This window comes from Lolium perenne, chromosome 2 (genome assembly GCF_019359855.2).
Source record: "Lolium perenne isolate Kyuss_39 chromosome 2, Kyuss_2.0, whole genome shotgun sequence".
Lineage (NCBI taxonomy): Eukaryota > Viridiplantae > Streptophyta > Magnoliopsida > Poales > Poaceae > Lolium > Lolium perenne.
The window spans coordinates 111855255-111878335 of NC_067245.2; the positions used below are offsets into that span (position 1 = coordinate 111855255).

The window sequence follows — 23081 nt, forward strand, 5'->3', positions numbered from 1 at the left end:
TGCATGTGAAACTGCGAGCTCCTCTCTGTTAACGTATGGCGGACGCGAGCCTCCACGGCGAGTAGGGAGTGGATGGAGACCTCCTTCCACAGACAAGTGCAAGAGCTGCCTCCTTACTGTTGAGATCATCAGTGCAGATTTTAAGTTTCACTTCAAAAGATGTTAGTACATGCTCTTCACCAAAGGTAGCAAACACAGTACATGAAGCCAAATCAACATTTGGAAGCTGCCAAGGAAGTCCATGATTCTCCAACAAGTTTTAGGTACAGGGTAAATTAGCACTCTGTATATATTAGGCTTACACTATTTCATGTATATATAAATGGATAAACAAGCTAAGCTTCAGTGTATCCCACAAATAACTTATCACAAACAAAAATTGTCAAGCAACTTTAAACCATGGGCATTACTACTAATAATCATTCAAGCATGCATTACTACAAATAATCATTCAAGAATTGCCGTATTAACAAATACATGAATTCGAAAACAAACTTAAATGTAATTAGGTAAATGACAAGTATAATGACTACAATTCTATTTTACAAAGGCCCATGTATCATTTAGCTCTGTCTCTAAATTTTTCATGGTGTATGTTCGGCAAAAAAAAGTCCCAACACCAAGAGTAACCCTTAAAGAAGCACATGAGAGAAAGCTTAGTAGATACATGTGAACATCAAATGCATACATTAGAAATTCCTGAATAATGAATCAAGTTCTTTTAATCCGCTGAAGCAAGAGTGCTGCCAACCATAATAATACACAATTTGCAGAGACACCTCAAATTCAATTAGTGCAAACTGGTGGGTATTTAACTCTCCCCCTGTCCATTCCTTGGCGGCCACGTCCTCTTCCACGGCCACTTGGTAAGTCATCTCCATCCTAGTCAAGGTCAGTTGGTGGCATGACCTGATCAACGGGTACCAGTGGCTGGAAACTAAAAATTCAAAGCTATGTTAAATATACATCTTGAAGAGAAGAATCTGCAAAGATCAACACTATGACAAGCGAGAAGTTTTTTTTTCTAAAAGGCAAGTGTTGTTGGAGCATTTTTTCAGTTTTACTTCTGGGAAATCCCAACAACAATTGATCATTGTGCTTCTTTAGAGGCAATGTTCAGCAACTTTCTTTTCTCTGCATTTTGTTGATCGGTGTTTTTTCTAAGGATCAGAGGCCTTCTGCAAGCTTTAAATTCTGAAGCGCTTGATATTTCTTTTGTCAACCAAAAGCTTTGGATATGCTAACAGTTTTATGATTCTTTTTCAATAAAGCAACACTTGAATAATGATGCTCAATGCAAACATACTTAGCACTACTTACTATAAGTGGTACACATATATGACCTTCGCCTTTTTGCAACATATACACTAAGCTGTGAAAATTGAAACAATACCAATCACACACTGCAAATAAAATGACAACTTAATCATGAGTTTAAACCCAACCTGGGTAATCTGACCAAGCATCCAATTCAAAATTGTTCTTGGACAATGATCACAGGAATGCCTCTATGCCCTTACCTTGTCCCTGCGAAATCACAGATGAAGCACGTGATGATCAGAGAGCAATGAGGCAAACCACTTAACAAAGAGCAAAGGGGAAAAAATGAATCAAATGAAACACCATTAAATATACAGAACCATAGATAAACTTAGGTTTTTACTATGTATTGCAGGACATCCAGTAGTGAGAGTGTTAAAATCTTGAACGCGGGAGGCACTTAAGGGAAGGATGAGGGGCGAGCAAATGCAGCCTTGACTGAATATGGCCTAAGCCTGCTACAGCTCATAATTTCACATTTGCTAGCACACATAATCTAGTATATGATGGGTCTAGTACTGGGTTAGGTGCACTTGAGGAAATCTGGTCAATGTTCCTCACATTTGAGGCAATTGAGGATTGTTGGTCCTGAGACTATTTACGGATGCATCAATATGGACTAAACAACAGTCTTTACAGATGCAGCTATATGGACTAAACAACAGTTTTTTCTTTGCTGATCATATATTGCAGCTAGCTAGTTATACACATCCTCCAAACGTTACCAGTTCAAAATGCAAATTCCATAAAAAAATGCAGAAGATCCTCATAAGTTCCCTCCTGAATTATCGCAATCTTCTCCAAGCTCTCAACAGTTTTATTCTTTTATTGAGAAGGTTGAACAAGTATTGTGCAGACAACAAACCTACCAAAATCTGGTCAACGTGGGAGAAATATTCAACGTGATTGTTGGAGATATGCCCAAGAGGCAATAATAAATTAGTTATTGTTATATCTTAGTGTTCATGATAAATATTTACATCCCATGCAATAATTGTATTAACCGAAACATTGATAGATGTGTGTTATGTAAACAACAAGGAGTCCCTAGTAAGCCTCTTATATAACTAGCTTGTTGATTAATGGATGATCATGATTTCGTGATCATGAACATTGGATGTTATTAATAACAAGGTTATGTCATTAAGTGAATGATATAATGGACAGACACCCAAATAAGCATAGCATAAGATCAAGTCATTAAGTTCAATTTGCTATAAGCTTTCGGTACATAGTTGCCTAAGTCCTTCGACCATGAGATCATGTAAATCACTTACACCGGAAGGGTACTTTGATTACATCAAACGCCATTGCGTAAATGGGTGGTTATAAAGATGGGATTAAGTATTTGGAAAGTATGAGTTGAGGCATATGGATCAATAGTGGGATTTGTCCATCCTGATGACGGATAGATATACTCTGGGCCCTCTCGGTGGAATGTCGTCTGATTAGCTTGCAAGCATATGATTGGATCATAAGAGATGACATACCGCGGTACGAGTAAAGAGTACTTGTCGGTAACGAGGTTGAACAAGGTATGGAGATACCGATGATCGAACCTCGGACAAGTAAAATATCGCGAGACAAAGAGAATTGGCATCGTATGTAAATGGTTCAATCGATCACTAAGTCATCGTTGAATATGTGGGAGCCATTATGGATCTCCAGATCCCGCTATTGGTTATTGCTCGGAGAGGAGTCTCGACCATGTCTGCATAGTTCGCGAACCGTAGGATGACGCGCTTAAGGTTCGATGTCGCATAAGTAGATTTGGAATATGAGATGGAGATCGAAGTTTGTTCGGAGTCTCGGATGGGATCCAGGACATCACGAGGAGGTGCGGAATGGTCCGGAGAATAAGATTCATATAAGGGAAGTTGATTTCTAGGTTTCGGAAAAGTTCGAGATTTTTCCGGTGAAAGACCAGAAGGTTCTAGAAGGTTCCGGAGGGGTCCACCATGGGGCCCATGACCTAGGAGGGGCCCACATGGGCCGAGGGGGTGCTGCCCAGCCCTAATGGGCCAGGCGCACCAAGCCTCAAGGCCCAGGCCGGCCAACCCCTAGGGTTTCCCCAAAACCCTAGGGGGAATCAACTTGGGGGGTAAGTTTTCCCCTCCCCCCTTGTGCGTTGGCCCTAGATGGGTTTGGGTGGCAGGGGGCCACCCCAGCCGACCCTCCCCCTATATAAAGAGGGGAGAGGGCAGGGGGCCGACCCCAATCATTGGCTCCTCCTCTGGCCGCCTCTCTCCTCCTCCATACGCTGCTCCGGCTTAGGCGAAGCCCTGCAGTTTTTCCTCCTCCACCACCACCACCATGCCGTCGTGCTGCTGGGTTTTGGAGGAGATCTACCACACCTCCGCTGCCCTCTGGAACGGGGAGAGGAAGGGCTTCATCGACACCGTACGCGCAACCAAGTACGGAAGTGCTGCCGGATTGCAGCACCGGGGACGATCGTCTACACCAACAACGAGATCTAATCTCGTAGGCTTTGGAAATCTTCGAGGGTTAGTCTCATATCAATCTCGTTGCTCCGATCTAGTAGATTAGATCTTGGGTGTTCCATAGATTAGATCTTGGATTTATTCATCTTGCGGTAGGAAAATTTTTGTTTTCTATGCTACGAACCCCTTCAGTGGTATCAGAGCCATGTCTATGCATAGATCTGTTGCACGAGTAGAACACAATGGTTTTGTGGGCGTTGATGCTTTTGTTGCTTTAGTTTGTGTACTTTGCATCTTGCGGGATGGTGGGATGAAGCGGCCCGGGCTAACTTTACATGACCGCTTCTCATGAGAATTGCTCCACGCTTGACATGCAACTTGTATTGCATAAGTGGCTTTGCGGGTGTCTGTCTCTCCCACCATAGTGAAGATCCAATTTACGCTTTCTATTGTCAACACTAGTATCACCGTTGTGGTTCATGTTCGTAGGTAGATTGGATCTTACTCGAAAACCCTAAACCACGTAAAATATGCAAACCAAATTAGAGGCGTCTAACTTGTTTTTGCAGGGTTTGGTGATGTGATATGGCCATGATGTGATGATGATTATATTTGATGTATGAGATGTTCATTATTGTATTATGGCAACCGCCAGGAGCCTAATGGTTGTCTTTAAATTTGTTAAGACCTGCGTGTCTATTCATCATGTAATAGCTTTATTTCAAGTAGTTGTTGTAGTAGCTATAAGTGATGGACAACCATGAAGCGGCGCCATGGACCTTGGTGCAATGCTGGTGATGATGGAGATCATGCTCATGTGCTTTAGAGATGGAGATCAAAAGCACAAGAAGAAAGGCCATATCATATCACATATTATGAATTGCATGTGATGTTAATCCTTTATGCATCTTATCTTGCTTAGATCGCTCACATTAATATCAAGATAATAAAGTGTTCTCCCCTCGTATGCACCGTTGCTACAGTTCGTCGTTTTGAAGCATCTCGTGATGATCGGATGTGATAGATTCTACGTTCACATACAACGGGTGTAAGCCATGTTTGCACACGCGGAATACTTGGGTTTGCTTGGCGAGCCTAGCATGTGCAGACATGGCCTCGGGACACAGGAAATCGAAAGGTTGAACACGAGTCATATGGATGATATGATCAACATGTTGATGTTCACCATTGAAGCTACATCATCTCACGTGATGATCGGTTTTGGTGTAGTGGATTTGGATCGTGTACCACTTAACAACCATGAGGGATGTTGTATTAAGTGGGAGTTCATTAGTAATTAGATTAAAACATGAACTAATTTTCATGAACATAGTCTGAATAGTATTTTGAATTAAAGTTTGTAGAATTGGCATCCGTTTTCTACCATGCGCTAGTCTTGTAATTGAGATAGAAATACTGTTAAGTCTGACAAGTAACTTTACGGACTGGTACCGTATTGTTAAAGAATCAAGATATGATTAAGTCCTAATGCAAACTTTTAGTAAACCTCACATTGATGATTCAAAGAGCAATGGTTTCAATTAGTACCAAATCATCTTGTCTCCGTGAAACTTGAAGTTCAAATCCGTTTGAAAAGTAAGGAGCTGGAAATTTATTTTTCAGAAATAAGCAAGGTATGAGATATGTGTGATATCTAAGACCCTATTGCAAGATGATAGAATATAATCTAGTGAGACTACATAAACTCATAAGTTTTATGGGAATGTACGAAGGTTGAAGACGCTAGGCGTCCCGATCCTCCAACTAGTTGGGCACTAACAATATTCGCATGTCCATGAAGTGATCGTCCTTAGTATGCACCGTTGCTAAGACTCGTCGTTTCGAAGCATCACGTGATGATCGGGTGTTATAGATTCTACGTGTGCATACAACGGGTGCAAGCCAGATTTGCACATGCGAATACTAAGGTTAAACTTTACGAGCCTAGCATGTACAGACATGGTCTCGGAAAGTCGTCATGATTTGATGGATAAAATTATGAGTGAAATTGTTCATCACATTAAAAGGTTACTAATAGTGAAATCTGGAACACTTGTCATATGATGATCAACTTTAAAGTAAGAACCTCAAGGTTATTGATATTTGACCAATGTACCTAGAAGTTATTAAAGGTGAAGTGTTTTCTGAGAATGAGGAAAGCTAAAAGAGAAACTACAAAAGATATTTTGGCAGAAAGAAAGAAAAGACTAGAAAGTCTAGCTCAGGTGTATATAAATGATATACATGTTATGGATGTATTCCTTGTTTGGTCACATAATGAAATTCTTGGGTATTTGTACCAGATTGGTTGGTATGAGATGTCATACAGTACAACGCAATACAAAAATACGATGGCCTAAGTGACTGATAAGGAATATGGTAATAATGCACGTCTGAAACATAATAAAGTGTTATTATGTTTGTCGTTGGCATTCTACCTAGCCCTTAGAATTTATAATAAAGAACTTAATAATTGTTATTTTGCTCTGGTCAATTGAAAACAATGAGTTGTTCAAATTATGACATTACTCCATGTACGATGGATAAGTTATTATAAATCTTAATGGTGAAATACACATACATAACACTGACGCTAAAATGCCATAAGGCAAATGATTTGAATTCCACTTATTTGTGGAACCGCCATTTAGGTCATGTTAGAAAGTAACGCATGAAGGAACTCCATGCAAATGGATTTTTGGAGTCATTCGATTTTTGAATCGTTTGGCGCTTGCAAATCTTTTCTAAAGAGAATGACTAAAATACCGTTCATAGGCCAAGAGTTGAACGAGAAACTAACTTAGTGGAAAAATACATGATGATGTATGTGGTTCACTGGGCATAGTTGTGTGCGGGAGATTCTTTTACTTCATGAAAACTTCCAACAATGAATTGAGTATATATATGTGGATATATTCGATAAGGAAGAAGTTTGAAACATTTGAATGGATTCAGATAAATTTCAGCATGAAGTGGAAATCATCGTAATAGAAAAGTCAAATATCTATGATTGGATCATGGCGGAAATATTTGAATTGCGAGTTTTAGCGAACATCTAAGAGAGTTATGAAATTGTTCTACAACTCACGTTTCTTGGATTATCATAGTGATGATGGAGTATCCGAGAGACGTATCCAAACCTTGTTGGATTAATGATGAGATAAAATAAAATAAAGCCATTATATTTTTGTGGATTATGCTTTAGAGACTACCGCTTTTACACTGAATAGAGCATCATCATGATCCATTGAAATGACACCATACGAGTTATGGCATGGGTATGAACCCTAATAGTGCTTTCTTAAATTTTGGTATGCATAGCATAAGTAAATAAGTTTACAACCAAAATCGGATGAATGTCTTTGTTGGTTATCCCAGAGATTTGATTGGGAATTCTTCCCACGAGACAAAGACAAAAGTGTTTGTCAATGTTTATTATTTCCGAGAAATTGTTGACAACGAAGTATTTGAGTGGGAGGACAATAGAACTTGATAAGGTTTATGAACCTAAGCATAATGATCAGAGTAGCGCAGCATCGGAATTGGTTCCGGAAGCGGCCACGACGATCATGGATCCCATGACTACAAAATGTTTTAGCCATGGAGATCAAAGTACCTATTGAACCTTGTAGGTATGATTTACTTTATGATCAAATAAATGATTTGTGGACAAAGGATTGTTTTTGAACAATGATAAACCAACTACAAACAAAGAAGTTATGATGGGCCCTGACTCCGTTAAAATGGCTATGCGCCATGAAATCCAAGATAGATGAATACTTTTTGAAAGTAAATGGATCTATGAAATCGATGGACTTGGATGTAATATCCTTGAAGAAGCTTGACTTGTCGAAAAGTTGTTTACGACAAAGTTCAAAGAGTTGACTGCGAAAAGATTGGATCTTCCGTAGCAATGCTTATAGTCTATGTGGATTATTCTAGTAATCGCTACATATTTCTTTTATGAGATATGCTAGTAGGATGGTGAAGTACATTACTTAACATAAGTGTATATTAAAGGTGTATACAAGATACAAACCAAGAGTTTTGCTAGTCCGTGGAATACTAGATAGGTATACGAACTTCAATTGGATGAAGTGAGTATCACGGAGTTGGAATCTTCACCGGATGAAATAGTCAAAGAGTTTTTGATTTCATCAGAAACGATGAAGATGCTTGCATTTGCAAGAAATTAAGTGGGAGCGCTAAGACATATTTATAATACTTTATGTAGATGATATATCGTTGATTATAAATAATGTAATTATATAATTGATTAAAAAGGTTTCATTGAGAATTAACTTCAATGAAAGGATATGGACTGAAATATATTTAGTGTCAAGATCTATGAAGATAGATTGAAACACATAATAAGTTTAAGTCAAAGTACATAGAATGGATATTGAAGTAGTTCAATATAGAAATATTAAGAAAAATGTTCTTGTCATGTGAAGGTTTAACAAAACTTGAGTGTATCTGGCACTCAATGAGTAAAAACACATGAGTGACTTTAGATCACGAATAATATGTACAAAGTCAGATGTCCTGTGCTCTAAAAGGTTAGGAGCATATACCAGAATGATTCATGTGATGATCATTGGACAACAGTAAAATATCCCTGAGTACTTTAGAAGAACCAAGGATATATATATATATATAGTTTTTGTATAGGGTAATGACAAACAAATCGCTGTAAGGTGTTTACCGATATTAGTTTGGTCACATATAAAAATATTTTTCAATCTCAATTAGGATAAGTGTTGATTAAAAGGTAGCGCAATGAGCTAGAAGAAGTCTTTGCTAGATTTAGAAGAGTTCTAAATAGTGTGACGGATTCTACAAACGAAGGCAGAATATGTCATTATTTTGACAATGACTAAGAGTGTTAAGTCGAGGAGTTCTTTGAGAACTTGGTGTAGTTCCGATAGTGTCAGAACCTTGAAGCTATATTGTGTGTGACAATATTAGTGACTTATTTCAGACCGCGGAATTAAGGTTCCACCAGAAGACTGAACATATACGATTAATGCCGAATCATTTGGAAAATGAGTGATGCGTCGAGACGCAAATGAATTGCAAAATACATACGTTTCTGAGCATGTCAGATTCGTTGACTAAAACCTCTCCCGTAAGCAAAACATGATAAGCACCAGAAGGCCAAGGTGTTATATCTTTACAAATGTAAACTAGATTATTGACTCTAGTGCAAGTGGGAGACTGTTGGAGATATGCCCAAGAGGCAATAATAAATTAGTTATTGTTATATCTTAGTGTTCATGATAAATGTTTATATCCCATGCTATAATTGTATTAACCGAAACATTGATACATGTGTGTTATGTAAACAACAAGGAGTCCCTAGTAAGCCTCTTATATAACTAGCTTGTTGATTAATGGATGATCATGGTTTCGTGATCATGAACATTGGATGTTATTAATAACAAGGTTATGTCATTAAGTGAATGATATAATGGACAGACACCCAAATAAGCATAGCATAAGATCAAATCATTAAGTTCAATTTGCTATAAGCTTTCGGTACATAGTTGCCTAAGTCCTTCGACCATGAGATCATGTAAATCACTTACACCGGAAGGGTACTTTGATTACATCAAACGCCATTGCGTAAATGGGTGGTTATAAAGATGGGATTAAGTATTTGGAAAGTATGAGTTGAGGCATATGGATTAATAGTGGGATTTGTCCATCCTGATGACAGATAGATATACCCTGGGCCCTCTCGGTGGAATGTTGTCTGATTAGCTTGCAAGCATATGATTGGATCATAAGAGATGACATACCGTGGTACGAGTAAAGAGTACTTGTCGGTAACGAGGTTGAACAAGTTATGGAGATACCGATGATCGAACCTCGGACAAGTAAAATATCGCGAGACAAAGGGAATTGGCATCGTATGTAAATGGTTCAATCGATCACTAAGTCATCGTTGAATATGTGGGAGCCATTATGGATCTCCAGATCCCGCTATTGGTTAATGCTCGGAGAGGAGTCTCGACCATGTCTGCATAGTTCGCGAACCGTAAGGTGACGCGCTTAAGGTTCGATGTCACATAAGTAGATTTGGAATATGACATGGAGACCGAAGTTTGTTCGGAGTCTCGGATGGGATCCAGGACATCACGAGCAGGTCCGGAATGGTCTGGAGAATAAGATTCATATAAGGGAAGTTGATTTCTAGGTTTCAGAAAAGTTCGGGATTTTTTCGGTGAAAGGCCGGAAGGTTCTAGAAGGTTCCGGAGGGGTCCACCATGGGGCCCACGACCTAGGAGGGGCCCACATGGGCCGAGGGGGTGCTGCCCAGCCCTAATGGGCCAGGCGCACCAAGCCTCAAGGCCCAGGCCGGCCAACCCCTAGGGTTTCCCCAAAACCCTAGGGGGGTCAACTTGGGGGGGTAAGTTTTCCCCCTCCCCCCTTGTGCGCCGGCCCTAGATGGGTTTGGGCGGCAGGGAGGCCACCCCAGCCGACCCTCCCCCTATATAAAGAGGGGAGAGGGCAGGGGGCCGACCCCAATCATTGCCTCCTCCTCTGGCCGCCTCTCTCCTCCTCCATACGCTGCTCCGGCTTAGGCGAAGCCCTGCAGTTTTTCCTCCTCCACCACCACCACCACGCCGTCGTGCTGCTGGGTTTTGGAGGAGATCTACCACACCTCCGCTGCCCGCTGGAACGGGGAGAGGAAGGGCTTCATCGACACCGTACGCGCGACCAAGTACGGAAGTGCTGCCGGATTGCAGCACCGGGGATGATCGTCTACACCAACAACGAGATCTAATCTCGTAGGCTTTGGAAATCTTCGAGGGTTATTCTCATATCAATCTCGTTGCTCCGATCTTGTAGATTAGATTTTGGGTGTTCTATAGATCTTGGATTTATTCATCTTGCGGTAGGAAAATTTTTGTTTTCTATGCTACGAACCCCATCAGTGATATGTAACAGAAATGACTGGTCCTGAAGGGACGTCATGATGCAGTCATCCGAAAACAAAGTTACGGTCACATCCATGAAACAAGCATTCCATAATTAAGCTACAACCATTGAATTAATAAGAATGAGAAGGATCCTAACAGTGAAAATGACTGCAGCGCTATATGGTAGATATTTGTGTCGATGTAGACAGTCGTTGCAACCTGAATCATGTAGTTCTGGCCTCCGCTCATGTTGAGGCCTCTCTGCCTGATCTCCATCAACTGAGCCAGACACCGCCACCTAAATGAGGAACACAGATGGCAGAGAATATCAGTTTCATCAGGACCATGATCAGTTCCTCATTCGATTAAATGTTGCACAGACGTGAAGTCTTTTCACACAGCATTGTATTGATCCAAACATTCTCTATTCAAGCTTAACACCATAGGATTATGGGCGGTGATCGCGAATTAAAGAACACAACAAAAAAATTCGGAAGTATATTTTACCTAGAGCAAGGTGTCGCCGCAGCCTGCTCGGCTGCTTCCTCTCCTCGCTCTTGATTCCCGCGGCACTGGCATATTCCATGACCATCCTGCTCTTCCCCTCCAACTGTCTTCTTGGTGACCTGGGCGGAAGAACGTGCAAGCAAACCCGAGCGGCATGTGAGGCCCAGCGCCACAGGAACAATCTAGAAACGCGTCGAGCGACACGAGAACCGCGACACTGGTACCTTGGTCAGGCGAGGTGGCGTCTTGAAGGGACTCAAGGGCGGTGGTGGAGACTTCGAGGCCGAGGGCATCGGCGGCATCGTCCACCCTGGCGCTAGAGATCTCATCTTCTTAGGGGTATTCCTAGGCCCGGTTACGTCCGGGGCCCCTGATTTCGGCTACCGCCGCTGCCTAGGTCCGGCGGGCTGCCGCCGAGCTAGGCCATCAATTTCTGCTGCCGCTGCCTGCAGGTCCGGACCATCGCCGCGTGAGACCCCTCGATTTCGGGTGCCTCCACCTAGGTCGGGAGGGGAACGCCATGAGGTCGTGGAGAACTGCGGTTGCTACGCGCTCGTGTTTGAAGGAGGAAGTGGGGAAATGAGGGCAACGAACACGAAACTGGCGAGTCGTGCGGGCGTGGCCGCTGCTATTTTGTTTGTTTTTACTTTCGTTTTCTTCGCGCGGGATTAGCAGTGGCAATACCACCTCTAGCCATTTAATATACGGAGTAGTACTGTTTCTTTAACTATTTTCACTGTAAACGGGTGCAAAGTTCCTGTAGATCCGTCCCAAAGTTGTTTTTGTTTTCTTTGATCTTTTGTGCAAAATCCTTGATTACCCTTAATTTCCGGTTGTCTATCCGGTTACCCTCTATGTCTGTGTGATCTATGGCTGTGTGATGTTCTTTTCTTTGGAGCCCGTCGAGCCGGTTATCATGCTTCTTTGTTGACAGTGAAAGCGGTGATAGGGGCCCCACTACGATTAACCGAGGAGTCGTGGCCGGTATCCAGCGGAAGTGCCTCACATACGATCTATTATGTCCGATAAACGTACGACTCGACGTGGCTTAATCACATTCTCTGGTAACCAGACCTGTTGCGTGCGTTCCTCCGACAGGTATCCCTCTTGGCTATTGCTCCGGTGTCCCCCCCGGCGAACGACGTTCTATTTAGACGGCTAGGATCTGCTGATACCTCTTCGTGGGTTGACTTAACATGTGTGTTTGGTTCATGGGCAAACATGTACGGGATGGGATGGGATAAAATATGTTTAATTAATGATTAATAGAAAAGGATAAATATGCCATTAACACACCGGTTAATATGTAATTAACGGGTCTTTTTCCCTTTGTGGTGGAGGCCGGACCTAGCGGGCGGCCGCCTACCCATGCCTAGCAAGGTCACTACCCGCACATATTTAGCGAGGCCGTTTCCGTCGACTGGGTGTGACGCAGACGTAGCAAGCTCATTGCTCGCCACGCCATGGAGGCCGCCGCCGCCGAGCTAGGGAGTCACGTTGAAAATCAAGCCCGCCGCTTACCGCGCCCTGGAGGCCGCCGATGTCGAGCTGGGGAGCCACGCGGAAAAGCAAGTCCACCGCTCGCCGTGACATGGTGGCCGCCGCTGAGCTGGGGAGCCACACATACGACGGTGGCAGGTGTTGGAGTCGCGTCGACGACCATGGATTCTCAGGCGGCTAGTGAGATTAGTCATGAAATTCACGGATCATATGGTCCAGCCATTCTCAGAAATATTCGGCTTTTGAGATGGGATCATCCATATTTTCTGGTCACGAACCAAATGCACGTTTACCACCTGAACGTCGTTCGCCGGGGGGACACCGGAGCACAGCCCATCCCTCTCCTGATTTTTTTCATAGTTCCCACGAGGCCACATCTCCTCCATTAGCTCCTGCCTGAGAATCTCCACCTCCACCGCCGGCCTCCCCTTGGGTGCTTTTCCCCTGGTCACCGCCCCGCCACCACTGCATCGATGAGCCGCGCGAGGAGGCGGGCCACAACGCAGATCTCTCGAAAACTCATATAGGCATCTTTGGCCAGGTCCTTTCCCACCCCACCGCCGCGGACGAAGGTCGTCAGCTCACCTCCGGAGCTCAAGGCGGTTGTCACCACTCACCACCGCCCACGCAGAAGACATAGGTCGCGGCCGCGGATGAGCCTCCGACCCGGCATCAGCGCACACGACGTGACGGCTGGCCGGAGCTATCGTCGATATCCAAACGGCGGCCGCCCCTACCGCCGGGCCAAGTCTGCTGGCGCAGAGATGCCATCAAGGAGGTGTTGGAGGTCGGGGTGTGCAGCGCCATGGCCTACATGAGCGCACGGAACGCAGCGGCCGGCCGGCGCTGTCGTTGTTTTCCAGGCGGGCCAATCTTGTTGGCCGCGTGGATGTCGTCAAGGAGGTGCTAGAGGTCGGGGTATGTGGCGTGTTAGTCCACCACACCAAGAATTTGGCTCCTACAAGACACCCACGCCGATGGCTCCACAGCAAGCCAGCCACACATGAACTTAAGGCGACTCTAGCAGTCCAGCGATCACAGGCACAAGAACCAGTGCAGGTGACCAATGCCTCTCCTTTCCTCTTTCACCTCATGTTTTCATCTGTCTTATACTTTTTCTCGGTTCTGTCAAGTTAGGGCATCTCTGGCTGACCAGGTGCACGGTGGTGGATGTCTGGTTTTGGGTGGTTGACCTTCCGCTAGATGCTCATCACTCATCAGCTGTCGACTCCCACCCCTACTGACTGATGACCTTTCGCGAAGCGCCCTACCCGATGTCCCACGGAGTCGCCTCGCTCTGCTCCCTGCCCGGTCGGACGGCGGCAAGATGTCCACGGCCAGCTACCAACAGTCGCGGATGGGTAGCGTCCTCCTTTTCACATCTAGACATGGTGAGTTTTGTTCTACTTCGGGTCATTGGCTTGGTTCATCCAACTTGTAATTGGATTGGATGTGCCATCCCAGGTCAACTGTGGTATCAAGAGGGCATTTTGTTCTTTCTTCATAGTGGCTATTAACTATCATTGACAATACTATTTTCCTAAATGGACAATGCAGTTTGTGCCCATTTGAGTTTCAGTTAGCCAGTATATGATACTTTCTGGAGATTTTAATCTGCTGATCCCCTGGTGTGCTGCATTACCCATCTACCAAAAACCTCAGGTTTTGGCATGCCTCCATGGTAATAATGTTGCCTAACTGTGAATAATTGCAGTTCATGTGTTTGCTGACTTGATAAGGGAATCATTTATCAGGCCACATAGAACATTTTCCATGAGCAGGTCCGCATGTTTTGTGAAAGTTACTTATTACGGAACGACTTCACTTAATATGCAATGGTTCTTTTTAGCGCTGTGAGCATTACCTGATGATATGGAAAAATTCTTTTATTTAAAAACAATACCTATTAGATCAAGAGATCACACATCCATGTGTTCTGATTGTTGTTCCCTTGATGGACAATCTGCTGTGGTAGCTTGAAGTAGTTAAAATTATAATGCAGTCTTCTGTTGTTTCTGTTCTGCGCTCTATTGACCATAATGCTTAAATACTAAATAGATGAGAAAGCGACCTCATATATTCTTAGTTGATAGTATTTGTATTGCTTTGGCAGCCCAAGTAGATGAAGTGGAGTTTCTACTGGTAGTTTGAAGATTCAGATATGAGGCACATATATAATATATCATGTCTTATGGCTGTATGTATCCATGGTACAATTCAGGTGTCGGAACTCGGAAAGCTGAGGGGGGAGGTCTAAATTCCATAATCTCTGTTTTTGTAGCTATTGGTGGGTTATTCATGATTATTAAATTAAATGCCACTCCTTTTAAAATTGAATGTAACATAACTACGATGTGCTCAAGCAGTGAAGAAATAGAAATCTGCTACCTGATGATATGCTTGGATGTAGATTTAGTTTGTAACTGTGGAAGTTCTCCCACTTAATGCTCTTGAGTCATGGCCTGCAGATTTTCTACTACCCAAAAATGTTCCTCAATTAATTTACCTTGAATATCATTCCATGATGCTTTAGGTCCTCTGTTTAGTGTTGATAACTTGATCCATTAACTGAAAAATGAACATACTATGTTTTTCGTTGGATTTATGAACAGTACTGCAAACATTGGCCAACAATTTATGAACAGTAGTGTAAATTTATTTCCTTTCCTTCTTTCACTGATTTTGTATTATAAGTAGAGAGCAAAGTCAATTTTGGATTTTTTTTAATGATTTTTGTGCAGATGGTGCCATTATTTGAATAGACTACAAGAAAGGCGGGTGGTCTTGAGAAGACATGCTTTTTCTTTTATGTAAGGTGCGACCTTCCTATGTTCCCGTTTTGATTACTAGGTTCATGCAGCAAGTTTCTTGAAATTTTATGAACAGAAACGTCTCTTTGTTTCTATACATCCAGGTATAAACTGTCTGTTACTGAGACACATATTGAATCTAACAATGGCAGATTACATCCCGCCTACTGTAGCTGATAATGTAGGCAAAAAATGTGTTTGCCGTCGCCGAGGCACACAACACGCCCTGCAGGCTTACAACATAAACTTTCATTTCACAGGTGCCTAATTGATCAATGCCATTTGTCCAACGGGAGCATCCAACAGCTGGACTATGGTGTCCCTTAATCTGACAAGAAACGACAAAGGATCCATATACTGCTGATCCCCCAGGTGATAACGACGACCCAGGATTTGGCAAGACCATTGGTTGTCTTCTGAAGGAGAGGGAACTGAGAAGGAAAAGCAAGGTGGAACCTGACATCCTAAACGAGAAATTATTCAAGAGCAAAATCAAAAAGAGCGGTGCCTCAAGGAAGGCGTTAACGGCTGCTTGATCACTATCCCATCTTCTTTGTTGTTCTTGGGTATGTTTCCCTGTGGTGTTCCGAGTGAGGTTCCTTTACGAGGTGTTTACTCTGTTGGGTTTCAGTGTTAGTTGACTTGAGTGTGGCTCGCGTTGTCGCGAGAGTGGGTGTGTTCATGAGTGTGTTCATGTGGTGTTGTTGTTGTATGGTTTTTGCCCGGTTTTCCACAAATCAACTGGGCACCTTCTTCTTAATTAATATATAAGGCAAAGCTTTTTTCCTTCCATTCAACAAAAGTGCAGAAGCTACCCGCAACAGACGTCATAGAGAATCCATTCAGGTTTAGCAGAGATTACAAAAGCTTCCTACACAATGATTATCTGACATACTATAAATTTTCCTATGCAAGGAAACAAGCTCAACATCAACCACCAAGAAAAGAAATGGGTTTAGACCAACACCTTACAGAAGCTGAGAACACACAGTTCATTCAATCCCTGCAATGCGACCTATTAAATGGAGAAAACTACTAAGCAAAAAACTTCATATTTCCAGATAAGCATCAATACAAATGCAAGTAAGGCTGATAGGAGCATAATAAGGGACACTAACTGCACTTTTTTCCTTGCAGCAAACATCAAAATTTCATCTGTACCTGCAAGTCTAGCTGGCCCGAGCACAAGAAATAGAGAACTATCATACTATTAAAATGGAGAGCCTAGATGAAAATATTTGTTCTACTGCAAATATTGCATGTAATACTATGTACTTACCTACTACTGTCAGACAGTATGTTGTTATATTAAGAACCTAAGTAACCATGTAGTCCCTCCGTCCCGAAAAGGTTGTTGCAGATTTGTCTAAATTCGGATGTATCAATACGCGAAATAGTGTCTTATATCCAAATTTAGATAAATCTGTAACATCATTTTGGGGACAGAGGAAGTATAGTTATCCCAATTGTCTCCTTTTGTCTGTCGAGATGACTACAGCTGTAATGTCTATAGCCATAGCAACTGCTCTCTTTGGCATACCTCTCATATTCAGTAAACAAAACTAATGTTGTACTTGCTATGTCCACAATGAGTAATGTAGCATACACTCCAAATCAGGTACAAACAAAACCAGAAGACCCAAATAGTTTGCTATCTTGAATCTGAAATGTCCAGGCATATCGCTGCCAAGGTTAACATTGTCAGGGCGCATATCGCTGCCAAGGTTAACATTGTCAACATTGCCTCACGGACGCGGTGTGCCACCGCGCCGCACCTTCCTAGTTAAGTATTATTGATCAGACACATGTAAACCACAGAATCTATCCTTGAAAAATCTATCAGGACATCAACATAGTTTCATCAATTAACTACACATTCCTAGCAAACATGAGATTATCTTTTGGAGCACACGAAAAATAGTCACTAAGGCAACTGGGTAGCACTGAATTAATGCACGAAGGATGCAGCAATGCAGTAAATTGCAACTCCTACTAGCAGAAAAAGAAAGTAAGTTGTCAAATCTGAAGACAAAGAAAACCTTCTCGTGTTCAATAAAATCGCATTCATCTTCATAGTTATGAATGAAGAGCTGAAAAGCCAACCACATAACTTGAACAAGTATACACAAGTTAGATATATCTCACGACAGTTGCATACAAACGCACAATCTACCCCTCCTCAACTTGCCTCTTGCTGGTTCTGATTTCTAACATAAACTACATATATGATAATTTGACCCCAAAAAAATCTCCCTCCAACTAAGACTGTTGTGAGCCACAGGTTCCAGAATTCAGAGTTCAGAGTTCAGACACAGCCTACTAAAGGATGCAAACAAATTCATTGTGGGCTTCAGCTTTCTTAATATTTAGTCATTTCAAACGCTTCACATTAATTCATCTGTTCTGAATTGCAACTGTGAGGTTTCAGTTAACGGCCTAGGCTAGTTTCAGAGTCTGCCCGAAAATAAAAGTGCGCACAAATTTTCTTTGGGCCAACTTATTTCATGAATTTTATTTATATGATTTAAATGCTTATTACATACTGAAATTTACATGGACATAGTTAACAAAATGCTAAGAGGCAAGAGGAAAAAGAACAAAAACAGAACCTATGCTACTTAAGTTTCTAACGATGGCTCAATTGTACAAATCATCTTCATCAGCTGCCGCGAAGGTGTTGGTAGCAGCTTCTGCCGCCTGCGGCTGCACCGGGAAGCGGAACTCGGTGCCGAACCCTCTGGACTGCTGCAGCGTCTGAGCAAAGGCCTGATACTTCCTGATGTCGCCGTCGCTCACGCTCCTCCTCGCGTACTTCATCGACTCCTCGAAGTGAGCCGCCTTGATCTCAGCCACCTCCTCTGCTTCCTGCCCGCAGTCTACCTCCATGCTATCTTTTTCCAGCTTCTGTTTCTCAATGTCCTTCTCTATATCCTCCCTGATGGCGTACTTGCATGCCCTTTGGCAGATCTCCGTGATGTCGGCACCACTGAAACCGGTCGTGAACCTCGCGAGCGCGCTGAGGTCGACGTCCTTGGCCACTGGAGACTTCCTGAGGCAGGCCTTGAAGATCTGGTGCCTTGAGGCCTCGTCGGGCAAGGGGATGTAGATGAGCTGGTCCAGGCGTCCGGGCCGAAGCAGCGCCGAGTCGATGATGTCAGGCCGGTTGGTGGCGCCAATGATGAACACCGTCTTCTTGGCATTCATGCCGTCCATCTCGGTCAGCAGCTGGTTCAGGACCCTGTCCGCCGCGCCGCTGGCGTCGCCCACGCTGCCGCCCCTCTGCATAGCGATGGAATCAAGCTCGTCGAAGAACAGGACGCACGGTGCAGATTGACGCGCCTTGTCAAAGATCTCCCGCACGTTGGCCTCGCTCTCGCCAAACCACATCGTAAGAAGCTCGGGTCCCTTGATGCTGATGAAGTTGGCCTGGCATTCATTAGCGATCGCCTTGGCCAGCAAGGTCTTGCCGCACCCCGGTGGCCCGTAGAAGAGGACACCCTTGGAAGGCGACATGCCAAACTTCTCAAACTTCTCCGGATGCTCGACCGGGTACTGGACGGTCTCTTGCAGCTCCCTCTTGACGCCGTCGAGGCCGCCGATGTCGTTCCAGCTGACGTTGGGCACCTCGACGACGGTCTCCCGAAGCGCAGATGGATTCGTGCCGACGAGAGCCGTCTTAAGGTGGTCATTGGTAACGGCCATGGAGTTCAAGATTTCAGCATCGATGGTGTCGTCCTCCAGGTCGATCACGTCCATCTTCTCCCTGATGCATTGCAGGGCCGCCTCCGTGCAGAGCGCGGCCAAGTCGGCGCCGACGTAGCCGTGTGTATCCTTGGCAACCACCTCGAGGTTGACGTCCACATCAAGCTTCATGTTCTTGGTGTGGATGCGGAGCACCTCGAGGCGTCCGACCTCGTCCGGTACGCCGATGTCGATCTCGCGATCGAACCTACCAAAGCGCCTGAGAGCAGGGTCGATGCTGTTGGGCCGGTTGGTGGCGCCCATAACAATGACGTGCGCGCGGGCCTTCATGCCGTCCATCAAGGTGAGCAGCTGGGAGACAATGCGCCTCTCAACCTCGCCGTGAGTCTTCTCCCTGTTGGGAGCGATGGAGTCAATCTCATCAATGAAGATGATGGAGGGCGCATTCTTCTCCGCCTCCTCGAAGGCCTTCCTGAGGTTGCTCTCGCTCTCTCCGGCCATTTTGGACATGATCTCGGGGCCGTTGATGCAGAAGAAGAAGGCCCCGGTCTCGTTGGCCACGGCGCGGGCGATGAGGGTCTTGCCGGATCCCGGAGGGCCGTAGAGAAGGATGCCCTTGGGAGGCTTGACGCCGATGGACTTGAAGAGCTGCGGGTGCCTGAGCGGCAGTTCGACCAGCTCCCTGATCTGCGTCATCTGCTTGCGCATGCCACCTACGTCATCGTAGCCGACGTCGTCGAGCCTCTCCTCGTCCTCCCTCTTCACGGGCTCTCCCTCACACAAGATCTCCGTGTCGGCAGCCACAATGCAGTACTCGAGGTCCTCGCCTTGATCGATGTCCATGACCTTGAACTCGACGCTCCGCATGCCGCCGCGCACGAGGAAGAGGTCGCCCTTGCGGACCGGGCGGTACGCGTCCAGGAAGTAGGGCTTGAGGTACGATTCGAAGAGGTTGCCGGTGATGCCCTCGACGGTGTCGTCCACCGGCAGGACGTGCACGCGCGTCCCGTGCCTGGCGTCGTGGCACTGGTGCACGGACACGACGTCGGCGACGCGGACGCGCAGGTTGGAGCGGACCACCTTGTTGATCTTCATCTTGTGCTCCTCGCAGGTGTCGTCGGTGATGGCGATGCAGACCGTGCTGCGGCGGCGCTTGCCCTTGAGCAGCACGACGTCGCCAGTGAATATCGAGAGCCTCTCCATGGTGGCCGGGTGGAGCTTGCACATGGAGTTGTCGTCGTCGGTCGGCTCCTCCACCACCAGCCGGTTCGCGGCCTTCTTCGACGGCGCGGCCGACATCATGTTCATCAGCGCCTGTCGATCGTTGCTCTAGATTCGATGTGTCTGTCTCGTATTTACTCCGATCAGTGTTTGCTGCGTTCCGGTTCTGGACTTGTGTTGAGGAAGATAAGGTGTACGGGTCAGGCTTCTATTTGAAGGCGCGGCCAGAAAAATCGATTCCGATTGGAGCAGGGCGCTCGATGCCTCGATCGCAGCTCATGTCCGAGCCTCGTTCAAATTCGGACAATAGACTCGCTGAAAGTAGACGGAGTGGTCGAAAAGAAAGGAAGGCCGAAGTAAGGCCCATATGAGCGTTTCGCAAAGTAAACCAGATCATCCTCGGCACTGAACTGAACACATAGCTTCTGCAATTACAATTCTTTCTACTATGAGCGTATTAGACCTGAACATAGCTTCTGCAATTTACAATTCTTTCTACTATGTGCGTATTAGACATTTAGACCTGAACTTCAATTAAAAAAAAAAAGACATTTAGACCTGAACTGAAGGTCAAGTCTGAGCTGATGTTCTTTGAACTCTATAGTATTACGATGTATACCTTTCAGTTTGCAGATTGTTTGGTGTTTTTCACAATCATTCGTTAACACGATTCCGTGCACGAATTCATCTGTCAAATTTATGGAAGAAGTCTTAGTGTTGATTTCTTATTCTTCTTGAAACTACAACGACAACAAATTCGCCAAGCGCCCCGAGGATCTCTTTGTAGAGCGTCGCCTAAAGCGAAAACCAGAAGGACTGATCACTGTGAAAAGCCCATTTGGTGCATCTAGTGTTATGGTATATATGTTATAATGATCGAGTTGTAACCAATTTTTTGAAGTTATGATACAAATATATCCACAGACCTTGAAGTTAAAAACAAGGTTTACAGTTTGGTGCTTGGGTGAACATCCCAGCCCGTTCCACTTATATTTATATGACCAATACAACATACACGATCGTATACAACACGTATAGGCGTGTGCTACAAGATAGAAGAGTTAGATGATAATTACAATTCTAACACTCCCCCTCAATCTAAACCGCTATGAACAAAGATTAAGATTGAACCTGAATATATCTAACATCTGTCTAGTGGCTGGCTTAGCAAACACATCAGCCAATTGGTCATGAGTGGATATGAACCATACATCCAAGTCACCAGCAGCTACTCGTTCTCGCACAAAGTGAAAATCAATCTCTATGTGTTTCATCCGAGCATGAAAGACTGGATTCGCTGTCAGATATGTCGCCCCTAGATTATCACACCACAATATGGGAGGACGCTACCGAACAACGCCAAATTCTTTGAGTAGAGAATCTACCCAGATAGCTTCAGCAGCTCCATTAGCCAACGCTTTATACTCTGCCTCGGTACTAGATATCGAGACAGTAGGTTGCTTCTTTGCACTCCAAGAAACAAGATTTGGACCAATAAATACTGCAAACCCACTGGTGGACCGCCTATCATCGACACATCCAGCCCAAGCAGCGTCTGTAAAAATACTGATGACAGTAGACGTGGACCTGTGGAAACGTAAGCCTGTTTCCAGTGTCCCTTTGACATAACGTAGAATTCGCTCGACAGATTCCCAATGAACATCCATAGGCTGTGACAAGAACTGGCAAACCTTGTTGACAGCAAACGAGATATCTGGCCTAGTATGTGTCAAATACTGCAATCCACCAACCACACTGCGATACCGATGAGCATCATCTGAACTGAGTGGAGTACCGGTGTCTCTCGCCAAAGTCTCAGATACGGAAAGTGGAGTGGTGGCTGGGTTACAATTCTCCATGTTGACGCGATGAAGAAGATCAAGTGCATACTTCTGTTGAGTCAAGGTTAGCCCCCCGGAATTGTAAGTGGCCTCCAATCCAAGAAAATATTCCAACTGACCCAAATCCTTGATAGGAAAATTACTGGAGAGAGCTCGAACCAGAACATCAACAACCTCTGGAGTAGAGCCAGCAATGACAATGTGATCAACATAGACCAACATAAAAATCTGCACTCTAGCGCGCGAGTAGAAGAACAAGGATGTATCCGCCTTAGAGGAGGAGAAACCTAGTCGATAAAGAAGCTGACTCAAGCGAGCATACCACAGACCATAGATGGATCGCTGAAGCTTGCAAACATGAGAGGGATACCGGGTGTCCTCGAAACCAGGCGGCTGCTGCATATAGACATCCTCAGCCAAAAACCCATCCAGAAATGCATTACTGACGTCCACCTCCCGAAGACTCCATCCATGAGAAACTGCGAGAGACAGTATAATGCGAACTGTGGCAGCCTTCACCACCGGGCTGAAGGTATCTCCATAGTCAATCCCATGCTGTTGTGTAAAACCACGCGCAATTAACCGCGCTTTATGCATATCAATGGATCCATCCGGACGATGCTTCGTTTTAAAGATCCACTTGCTGCCCACAACATTGACACCAGGTGGGCGTGGGACAAGAACCCAAGTGCCATTCTGTTGAAGTGCATAAAACGCAGACATTGCTGATTGCCATGCAGGCTCACGGAGAGCATCGCGATGAGAGGTAGGAGCCGCAAAGAACGCCCGACGACGCGGATCATACCGCACGGT

The 23081-nt window shown here is 44.7% G+C and overlaps 2 protein-coding genes and 1 long non-coding RNA gene across 6 annotated transcripts; 1 reads left to right on the plus strand and 2 right to left on the minus strand.

The window, feature by feature from the left end:
- Positions 1-725: 725 nt before the first annotated feature.
- LOC127333639 (uncharacterized) lies at positions 726-11869 on the minus strand. Of its 2 annotated transcripts, XM_071825136.1 has the most exons (5): positions 11419-11869; positions 11195-11313; positions 10907-10985; positions 1446-1527; positions 726-937 (listed from the first exon to the last, which is right to left on the minus strand). In XM_071825136.1, exons 1-4 carry the CDS (start codon positions 11521-11523, stop codon positions 1495-1497), a joined length of 336 nt encoding a protein of 111 aa, XP_071681237.1. In that variant the 5' UTR covers positions 11524-11869; the 3' UTR covers positions 726-937; positions 1446-1494. The 2 variants fall into 2 exon arrangements, with proteins under 2 accessions (XP_071681237.1, XP_071681238.1); XM_071825137.1 differs by lacking the exon at positions 726-937 and having other exon boundaries at positions 1292-1527.
- A 1154-nt stretch (positions 11870-13023) lies between these two features.
- LOC127333636 (uncharacterized) lies at positions 13024-16290 on the plus strand. 3 transcript variants are annotated; one of them, XR_007871416.2, is made up of 4 exons: positions 13024-13753; positions 13851-14085; positions 14252-15509; positions 15765-16290. It is a non-coding gene; the product is annotated as an uncharacterized lncRNA (long non-coding RNA). The 3 variants fall into 3 exon arrangements; XR_007871415.2 differs by having other exon boundaries at positions 13832-15509; XR_007871414.2 differs by having other exon boundaries at positions 13851-15509.
- A 1808-nt stretch (positions 16291-18098) lies between these two features.
- Positions 18099-20508, minus strand: LOC127330218 (cell division cycle protein 48 homolog). The gene is made up of 3 exons (XM_071825138.1): positions 19972-20508; positions 18735-19854; positions 18099-18620 (listed from the first exon to the last, which is right to left on the minus strand). The coding sequence occupies exons 1-3, from the start codon at positions 20506-20508 to the stop codon at positions 18142-18144; spliced, it is 2136 nt and encodes a 711-aa protein (XP_071681239.1). The 3' UTR covers positions 18099-18141.
- Positions 20509-23081: the final 2573 nt, after the last annotated feature.